This window comes from Pagrus major, chromosome 19 (genome assembly GCF_040436345.1).
Source record: "Pagrus major chromosome 19, Pma_NU_1.0".
NCBI classification, from domain to species: domain Eukaryota; kingdom Metazoa; phylum Chordata; class Actinopteri; order Spariformes; family Sparidae; genus Pagrus; species Pagrus major.
Genome location: NC_133233.1, coordinates 2940668 through 2951473, shown reverse-complemented (window position 1 = coordinate 2951473; position 10806 = coordinate 2940668). Strand labels below are relative to the sequence as shown.

Below are 10806 nucleotides of genomic sequence, written 5' to 3'. Positions count from 1 at the left end.
GATGAGACTATAAATAGACTTCAAGTTTTCCTACTTGAGCTGTTTGATGATTGGATGTCCTGACTCATGCACTGAGCTACACTGTCAGACCTATTATAATGCTGACACAGTATAGTGGAGTATTTTTCTCCGCTGTTCCATCATGCAGTAGTGAATATGGTGTGTGGTCAACATATCCTGGAAAGCATGTGTTCATTTTTAAACCTATGACTACACCACTGATTACTACACAGGTCTGCATGCATAGCCGCATCTCATGGAGCAAATGAATGGGAAATAGTTTCATGCTGATATGTCTGATTCTAAACAAATATAATTAAATAAATGATCAAATTTATACATCATAAGATCTACTGCACTGGAGTGAATTCCTTAGTGCCTATAGAGCAGGTTTTGCACTATGCCAGGCTGTTTATGTTGCTCTACAAACAAAGAGGGACATAAAAATGTGCAAAGACAAGTATATGTACATGCAGTATGAACTTAAGGAGAGAAGTGAAGAAGCAGGGAGTTTCAAGTCCTGCTGTAGCACCAACAGAAGGATGAAGTCAGGTTGGTGAAGTCAGCAGTTGAACTTATTTCCTTTTTGGATACATTTTGCGTAAATTCAGAATTGTTTTCACTCACTATTGCATAACTATTCTGAAGTATTCTGAATATGTAGAAGTGGTTTCAAAGTTAGGGGTGGGGGCTTGTTACTGTTACAACATATCAAACTGAGAAAAAAGAAAGGAAAGTGAAACATTTTCAACCTGCAGATTTTCAGTACCAAAATCCATCTTCCATTCTTGTTAATCTTGCTAAAGCCGTTGCTCCGTAATCACAACATGGATTACCAGACTGCCGTTTAATCATTATTTCATCCTTAATTGATTGGACATTGCTTTGCCTTTCTCTATTTCATATCTTTGTTAAAAGGTTTTGGGTAGTTAGACTCTGGTACCTTGTGATGGTTGATTCATAAACTTTTGTACTTTTGAGTACATTATCAACCAAAGGGAAACTTATTAATCACTCATAATGACAGGTTAGAGAGTAGGTTTGTAAATTTATTTTTATGCTTGTGTCTTGCCAAAATCTGGCCCATCACACAAGGGATTACAAGACAACATCACATGACAAAACATATGTCATCTTCTGGTGATACATATAGCAGCAAAATATAATTTAAATAAAATACCTCAGGTATTACTGATTTTTTGCAGGACAAAAAAAAACATATTTGAAATCATGAATTTCAAATGAACTGTATTGGAAAAACCTTTTACAATCCATGGTTTATCTTGATAAAGAACTTTTTTTTCTCATCAAACATGCTTTCTCTAGGTAAGAAGCTAGTCCAAATGTTTTATATGTAAATAGCCAACTTCATCTTTCTGCATCATCCATATTTACATATATCTGGTTTTATGTTGCTAAACTACCGAAGCCCTAATCAGTCATGGGTCGAACATCCATTTTCAAATGATAACAAGTTAGATTTATTTTTTTGTTTTCTCGAGATCACCTGTTGGGTAGGTTTGGGAGTTTCAAAGCAAACTACATTCACTTCTCATGAATCAATTAATAAAGGGTACTCCTTGATCTGACATTTTTTTCAGCTGAAATAAGTTGCTGTACTTGTTAAGATGCCATGTATGCATGCTGGCGGGGCACTGCTGATCGAACAGACTTTAAGCTTAAAAGAATAAGAGGGAACAATCTTTTGTTTTCTTGTGATAATGGATTAATTTATTTCGTTATCTCGAGATAACAAAGCTTGTATTCTCAAAATCTTGAGAAAATGATCTTGTTATCCACACACAAATAACTTGTGATCTCAAGAAAATGAAAGTTCAACTCATTATCACGAGAAAATGGAGGAATTAATATGTTCTACTAGGGCCTCCATACAAAACAATGTTCTGCATTGTTCCCAATACAAAAGGATAGTAGATTTTACTTTTTTACTACTATTTTAGTAGATGTTCAGATTAAACATCCTACATGTATGCAGTTTTGATTTAGTCCATATATCATCATCCCATTGCTCTTACTACTGAGTAAGCACATATTCTCTGAAAATGCAAACCTTGACCTTTACATCATTATTTAAATACTTCAGTAAAAAAATAAATAAATAAATAAAACAAAAAGTTACAGAACAATGTAACACTTCAACCTGTTGTTATAATAACAGATTCCAAACGTGGGCTACAATGGGCTTCATGGTTCCCAACCCATGTCAGGTAAAATCTCAAATCTTTACACAGGAATATGCAATGGGCTAATTGTAGTACCTAATCATAAAATGTACAGTTGGACAGTTTATCAGAAAGTCTGATCCTGCAGTACAACATCACGGGTATGCCATGTGGTTCGGTTTTGAGTGTGGTTGAAATCCAGGAGAACACCGCACTGTATCCGGTGAAATGACCTCAGCATGACAGGCACGTACTGTAGTCCCCATTCTGGTGACGCCACAGCCGGACGCTCCTTATTTGGCCAGGCCTCGCGCGGAGACTTTGTTATAACCAGTGGTTTGAAGTCAATCGAAAGCAAGAAGAAAGGATTCATAGCGTCCACACGGTGATCCGGTAACATTGTTTCTGTTGTACATCTGTTGGATCCGACTCTTTCTCTGGACTACATTAGCTGAAAGGACTTGAACCCGACATGCAGCCTGTCGGACTACCAGCAGCTCTCTTTATCGTCTTCTGTCTCTCCGCACATTCCGTCTCAGGTGAGTCCCAGCAGCTCGCGTACTCGTCCTGTTAGCGTTCCATGTCCATACAACCTTAGTCAGGAGTTTTAAATCATTTATGTATTTATTAATTAATGTATTTATTCACATTACAAAGGAAAAAAAAAAAAAATATATATATCGAAAAGTAGAGCGTGTAAAATATAAAGCCAGTCGGCATGGAAAACATACGGCAGGCTATTGAAAAGAAGGAAACATCATAAACCTAAAGATGTAATTTTATATGAAGAAGTTATTTGTAGCAAAGGAAATAAGAAAAACATATCTCAAATTGTATTCTAGTGAACAGGTGCTGGCCAGTAAAGTGTGTGTAGGTTGGCAGGGCGGTAAGTCACAGTGAACAGTGAACAGTGAGCCTTAAGATGGAACCATTTTACTCTGATTGTTTTTATGGATTACTTTATAGAACTTTAGTGGTTATTTAGAGAAACTGCAAGTGGTAGGAGGTAGTAGACAATTAGCAGACACTAAACGCTCTGCAAGGTCAAGTTTCAAATAGATTTATTTGAACACAACTTGACGTGCTTTTAAGCTTCTATTTAGCTATCTACACTGTAAAAGTAGTTGTACGCCTATTCATGCCAGATTAGTGTCCAGGCCTCTTGTAATGTCTTCAACAGTATCAAATAACTTACGCATTAGTGTGTTTTCTACCACCTCTGCATCTAGAAAAGTGAGTCAACTGTCTAGGCCTTGGTTTGTTATCCATTCTGATTATCAAACTAGTTTTTTCAAGATGTATAAAACTTGCACCAGAATGTGCCATGAGTGTCCCCAGTGATTCAGACGTATTTGACAGTCTTGGCAGCATAAGTCCTCTGTGCAGGGAATCTTGGAAACTAGACCTAGCCTCTTTAGATAGCACCACTACTTGTAGTTTAAAAAAAGTGTGTGTGTCATTAACTGAACAGGCAGTCCACAAAAATATGTGAGCAAGTATCTTTTATGAAGACTGATGAAAGCAACAGGTTTCACTCAGCACTTCATTAACATAATCTCACCTCCTGAGCCTGATGGAGTACTGAGTCTTAACAGTTGTGTTTTGTTGATTCTGGTTCAGCAGTAGACCTTTATAACAACCATCATTAATAAATGTCACATTTTATAGTTAATAGTAGGCCTATAAATAGTTATTTTAGTGTAAACAAACAACAAAATGTTTTATAAACCATTTATTAAAGTATGTAAGAATTCGCCACCTGTCGGGCTAGCTGGTTAGCATGCTAGCTTGAGTTGATAACCCTGCAAACAGTACACAGATGTCATCACATCATATTGTTGTTCAAGTTCTATTGACAATTTCTTTTATGTTTTTAACTAAAATTCTTACATATTGCACCTTAAGATATTTTAAAGGTTTATAAGCATCAGTTGACACTTAACACATACACATAAACAACTGCTTAAAAATTGGTTTAAAGCATTTCATTCTTTGTTAACAGTGAAATAACTATTAAGACAAGCTTGATGAACGATACATTTACAATGTGTTAATGATGGTTATTGTAAAGCCTTGGCATGATCCTATAGGTTTGTGCTGGACCACACTTATGAAGGTTTAATTACATATAAACTGTAGTTTAGTGTTTTTTTTTGAAAAGTAGCCTACAGCTCATGCCTCACCGACTATATATAATTCAGTATATAACCGTATCCAAAATACCTTTGGTGCATTGTTTTCTGCCACAATGACTGGTCTCCATTGATGTGTCATTCTAACTATAAAATATTTATATCATTTGACCTGAACACCTAAACAGAGGTTTTGAAAGGTGTTAGAATAGTATTTTACGCATTCTTTCATTTTGCAGGCTCTTATCCCCGAGCGCAGAATGTCACTTGGAAATCCACCAACTTTAAAACTATTTTGACGTGGGAGCCCAAACCATCAGCTGACTACTCCTACACAGTGGAGTTCTCTCAGTAAGTACCTGCATCCAAACCTTCACCTGTTAAACTATTCAAGAAATTGCATTGAATTCCCAGCTTATGCATTCCTCTCGCAGACAAATTTAGGTGTGTCCACTGAAGCACACTCCCCTCTATCATGCTCGCTGATTAACCTTGAAGGAAAGATTAATGGCAGCAGAGCTTGATAAGAATCCATTGCTGAGCCAATAAAAGCTTTTACTGGAATGTTGAGCTGAGGCCAGAGATCTTACAGACCTTACTGATTCAATTACAAAAGAACCAAAGAGGCAAGAACATTAAAATTTAAACAACCAACAAACATCATTTCCAAATGCCAACAACTGTATTGCTGCTCAAACAATATATCCAGTCTATACATTTTTTTTTTTTTTGCAAAGGTGTACTTTATTTAATTTTTAAAATTTGATTTAATAATAACTGATATTTTACTTGTAATATTCCCATTGAAATTCAAACTCCTTTGCAAGGGAGTCCTGGCCAAGACAGCAGCAGATTTTCTTTACATAAAAGAAACAAGCAACAGTCATATAGCATTCAACAATGAATGACAATGAATTTATCAGTGTTCAGTGCCAGGAAATGTGCATTTCAGTGATGGAATGTAACTAGGTACTGTAGGCTACTTAAGTACAATTTTGAGGTACTTGCACTTTACTTGAGTATTTCCATTTCCGGTACTTTAATATTGTGCTTTTCACTCGAGTCGACACATTAATTAAATAGCTACTTTAGTTCCTAGTTACTTTTATGGAGTACTTTATACAACACTGTTGCATTCAGAGGTCAAATAGTCCTTAATCCTATTTTTATAATCTTCCATTTTCAAATAATCAAGTTTAAGGTGTCTCAGTGCAGGTGTGAGGAATGACATACATAATTTATCTGCATGAGCAAAGGTAGAGTCAGTAGAGAACACAAATAAGGTGGCACTTTGTGCAACATGGCCTTGTAAGGAAAAGTGGACCAGTGCTCTATCCTGTATTCTGTTGTGATACATTTTTGCTTACAGTTATCATTGGTTTTAAAATCTTCTTGTTAAGACTTACAATGACATAAGTTTGTTCTATAATTCATTTTCTTTTGTCTGTGCTCATTCTTTTGGTTGTTTGCATCCATCAGTCATGTCTATGAGTAATGAAGAATGTTCCTGTCAAACTGTTGCAGGGTTGGTGGGAACACAAAGAGGAACCCTCACTGTATCCAGTCTTCAAGGACAGTGTGTGATCTGTCCAACTCTCTGACTGAGCTGACTGCCTATTACACAGCCGACGTCTTGTCTCAGCCTCCTCTAGGAGTCACCTCTGACCTCACTGAGTTCCCCCACACAAGCTCACCAAGATTCTGCCCTTACAAAGAGAGTAGGTTCTTCTGCTACTATGATCTGGTTTTTTTTTATCAACATGAGGTGGTGGAAGTAACATTTCACAAGTGCAGCACAGTCAAAATATTATACAGATTGTTCAGAGGCATGTTCAAGCAGGTCAGTAGTGGAAAAGAGCTGATACACACATTTAATTGGCACAAACACACACACACACACACACACACACACACACACCAGCCATTAAAGTGTTACACCTCAGTTTGAACAAGGTTAGGTCTTATTTTCATAGTTTTCATCTCAATTATTTATAACTTAAAATTCATTGCTGAGCAAGGGGTGACATCACTAAAAGAGACCTGCCAACTTACGTACGCCTTTTCACATCAAAGGTACAATTTATCTCTCTGAAGCAGTGGTTCCCGAATGGTGTGCTGCGGCACACTGGTGTGCCATGAATTTAACTAAATCAGTACTTCGTACATATTAATTTCCTAATACAGAGGTAAATTCTATACCCCAAAAAACATCTAAAACCTTCTCAAACTGATTAATTTGTTTATCAAAATAGTTGGGGAATGATTTAATAGTTGACAGCTAATCAATTTATTGTTGCAGATCTAGAATCAAGATTCTGAATTTAGTGTACTACTTGGCTTTAATATGAGAAGGTTTGTTACTAGGCCAGCATTTAAAAAAAACAAAACACTGGGGGGACAAAGAAGGACTCACATCCATGAACATGCATGCAGTCATGTATTAACATGCACACGCAGGAAGACCTGCCACTAAAACAAAAAACGGGAAAGGTCTGCTTAGTTTCTCAGCAAGATGTCAAGAAATGCTGATTAATTTCTGTTGATCAACATATTGACAAATTTAAGTGTATCTGGATAAATTTTAGGTTAGTTTCCAACCTTTCAGAACTTCTGACTGCTGTGTTTTTTGGCCTGCCTGACTTTATTGTAGTAATGTTGTCATGTTCAAAATGTACGATACAATCTGATAATAGAAATAATAGACAAAACTGAGAAAATAAGAACCAAGTTACAATAAACTAAAATTATATTTTAAGCTAGTCAAAGGTGTAGAGAGGCCTGTTTAGGTTTTTGACATTAAACATCATCAGACTGGTCTCTGAACAGTACTTTATATTCAGGGATACATGCACAGATTAATTGTTGTCTCCCTCTGCCTTCCCTCCTCCACAGCTGATATAGGCAAACCTGACTTCAAGCTAGAGGTCAGTGAAGACAAAAAGAAGACCACCCTGTATGTGACTGACCCACTCACTGCCCTGTTTAAAGATGGCCACCAGCAGAACATCCGGGATATCTTCTCTGAACAGCTTCAGTATAAAGTCACCTATCGGAAAAATACAAGTACCGGCAAGGTGGGAGCCAGCAGACATCACCACATCAGCCTCAAACAAACATGAATAAGACAACATGTACTAAATGTTTCCTTCTGTGTTCTCTTCAGAAAGTGTACAACTCTAAGAGCAATGTGATCGAGGTGCCTGATCTGGACCGAGGTGTGAGCTATTGTTTCAACGTTCAGGCCTACATCCCCAGCCGCAGCATCAACAAGCAGTTGGGAGAGTTGAGCCAGACCCAGTGCTCCAACGACGACAGCAAGTCCATCTTTGAAGGTGAGGTGTCCCGATTCCTATACCCCTTTCACACTGGTCAAAAAACCCACTGACATCTGGCTTTTGTCCTCAATGTGAATGGTTACACTTGGCATTCACTGCCCTATCAAATGACTCTGCAGTTGTCACAGATGTTTATCGGCTCCAACTCCGATGGATTGGTGGTGTTAACTAACTTTTTTGTAGATTACGGGAACCTTAGTTACCAAGTCAGAATTTGCGTGCTTATTTGCAAAAACTTTATTATAATTTATTATTAGAAACAAGTGTCTATCTGCCCCTGTGAAAAATGAATTCACATTTACACATACATATGTATTTACACATTTATGCATATTTTTGCAGCCGCTTTAATAATGAACAAACCTGGTTTAGAAGCCGAGCCAAAAATATTTTATTAAGACTATTTTGCTGTTACTGTCATTGTGCATCTAAATTGAGTTAAAATGCAAGCTGTGTAAATGGCTGAAAGAAAGGTTATTCATTTTTTTTGGCGCATACTGTTTTATTCCTGATTAGTATTGTAATAAGCAAAGATGCAATCAAAGCACGAGGGCATAGTCAAAAAACTGCAGTCAAGTTCAAAGTATCTAGCCTGGAGTGTCTCTTCTTCATGTTCTTTGGGCAACATGTCCAACACTCCACAAAGTCATATGTGAAGGCACAGAGCATAGAAGTATTCAGCTGACTGTTCAGCTATCTTCTTTCAACAAAAGACATCTCACAAAGGGACACCATTACATTGCATTTGTCCAGTTTTTTAAACTACAGATTATGCATCTGTATGAAAACCCATCATTTAGTCTTTTATAGTAGTTTTTGTTCTATTACTTGTAAATAAATACATTTTATGTATAATGTTGAGTCTACATTTTTTGGTTTACCTTGGTGTTGACATAATTAATGTTGCTCCAGGGCCATCATTTTGAAGTCCACACTCTGTTGTGGCTGAATAGGTTAAAAATGGGATTCTCACTCAGGAGACCAGGTTTTGAATCCTGCACGGAACATATTATTCATTATTATTTTTAGTTCACTTTAATTTTCTGATGCAGTTCAGTTAGGCTTAGGAAACAAAAAATACATAAAAATTAAGAGGGTTTGGGTTAAAATAGACACTTTCACAACATTAACCAAGTGTCAGAAAGGAAATTGTGCATAATCTTCTGGTGTATAGATATAAACTAATAATATATTACATCTAGTGTTGTGTTGGTTAATGCTACCACCCTGCTGCTGCTCAGCTCTTGGTTGTTTTGTTTATACTGTTCGCTTTTAATATTAAAGCTATGGTACATCTAAGCACCACACCTATAAAAATGAAAAAAAAAAACCCTATGCAGGCTGTTGAACATTGTGTACTAAATTGTGTTGTACTAATGGAAGAAAATTACATACTTTGACTTCTTGTATTTGTTACGTCAAATTTCGTTGGCATTTGGACTCAAAGACTAAGTTTTAGAAATGCAACAGCATCCTCTTGTGGAAGCAATAAGAAATTATATATTCCTCATTTTCCTGTTAGTGCGTCCTGGATGGTCATCATTGATTCAGTAGAAGAAAAGACACAATGGACACATGCACATTAAGCTCACACACCCCTCCCCCCCACACACAGTTGCACAGTGAGTAGTGGAGGTCCACGCATTAGAGGATAATGGGATGCTGGGATGAAGCTGGGACTCATGTCTCTTTGTTTGGAGTGTGAGAAATGAAACTCAGCAACACAACAATTCTGAGTGAGGTGTGTGTGTGTGTATGTGTGTGTGTGCAAGACTCTTAAATGCATTTACTAATTTACTATAAATACCGATTTTCTATTTGTTGGACCACTCTCAGTGTTAAAAACATCTTTGTTACATAGAGTATGCCAAATTTAGAATGGGAAGATAATAAAAAAGTTGAAATATATATAGAGACAAACTAACACGTGCTGGTTTTGGTCTTTTCATGAGGTTTGCAGACAACAAGATAAATATATAATAATGCCAGCCTTTTTTCTTTATCACTTAGTCACCTTTCCTTTACCACCACCGACATGACAAACTTTTTATATTTACCTCCTCTGTCGTCAAATCTTCAGAATGGTGTTCTTCTGTGCAAGACTTTTGTGTTGTGGGATATAATTGAAACTGAAAAAAATGACCCCACAGTAATCAATTAAGTCTTTTAATGTAATGTCTTCTTGTCTTCCACAGAGTACTCAGTGGGTGTGATTGCTGCTGCCATCTTGTTCATCCTGCTGCTGGTCGGCCTCATCATCGCTGTCACAGTGATCTGCTGCAAGCGCAGGAGGAAAGCTCTGAAAAGTGGTAAAGAGGGACTGCCGCTCCGGGATGTATAGAGTGTGTCTTTAATTACTCTCTCTCTCACACACACACACCACTGTGGGAACATGCAGTACAATGGAACTGAACTGTGGCCTGTTAGGAGAGCAGGCGGGCAGATCTAGTTAAACATTCCACTGTCCAACACTGGAATTGATCCTTCCTTAAGTTTCTGTGAAACTCCCTCTTTATCATTTCATGCTGCAGAAAAGAGACTTTCGGAAAACACTGTTTGAATGCACCTACTGTACACACTAGTGCTGAAGCTGTAATATTCGTTTCCTGGTCTTTTATTTGGTGAGTGGTACCTCTGATGACTGTAGATAAACACTACCAACTGATTTTATTTATTGCATTTTATTGTGTACTTTCTAACTTGATGATTGTCATGATGAAATTTTTGGGAGCCTGGTTAAAGCAACAATTTATGGGCAAACATGACCTAGAATATATTATTTTTGTATCTGATGCTTAATTTATTATGTTTAGTTGACATTAACATATATGTGATGCTCTTTTAAGCTGTTTTCTACTTCAAATGGTTGCGGATAATTGTATAATGTGATGAAATGTTGAATAAGTAATAAATATTTTACAGAGCACGATCAATTTGTACACTAAAACAAGTTTCCATTTTTCTGTCAATGGTGGTAAATAATGATGTTCAAGTTAAAATGGATGATAAATAATCATGCTGTTATTGGTAACCAGCATTGGGACTTTGGAAAAAAAAAGATTCACAAAAGATTATTTACAAATACAAAGAGAAAAAGAGAAATACTAAGGTTACAGTTCACGTGAATAGTTATAATTACATACAAATTACTGTATG

General features: G+C 36.8%; 1 protein-coding gene across 1 annotated transcript; it reads left to right on the top strand.

Moving 5' to 3' along the window:
- The first annotated feature begins 2533 nt into the window (after positions 1-2533).
- Positions 2534-10590, top strand: f3a (coagulation factor III, tissue factor a). The gene is made up of 6 exons (XM_073488463.1): positions 2534-2722; positions 4555-4666; positions 5840-6033; positions 7208-7389; positions 7479-7647; positions 9846-10590. The coding sequence occupies exons 1-6, from the start codon at positions 2656-2658 to the stop codon at positions 9989-9991; spliced, it is 870 nt and encodes a 289-aa protein (XP_073344564.1). The 5' UTR covers positions 2534-2655; the 3' UTR covers positions 9992-10590.
- The last annotated feature ends 216 nt before the right edge of the window (positions 10591-10806 follow it).

Excerpts from the sequence above, each read along its gene's own strand:
- f3a (XM_073488463.1), top strand. The coding sequence starts at position 2,656 with ATGCAGCCTGTCGGACTACCAGCAGCTCTCTTTATCGTCTTCTGTCTC. Across the intron at positions 6,034-7,207 it reads ATTCTGCCCTTACAAAGAGA|CTGATATAGGCAAACCTGAC; the intron begins GTAGGTTCTTCT and ends CCTCCTCCACAG. Across the intron at positions 7,648-9,845 it reads CAGCAAGTCCATCTTTGAAG|AGTACTCAGTGGGTGTGATT; the intron begins GTGAGGTGTCCC and ends TGTCTTCCACAG.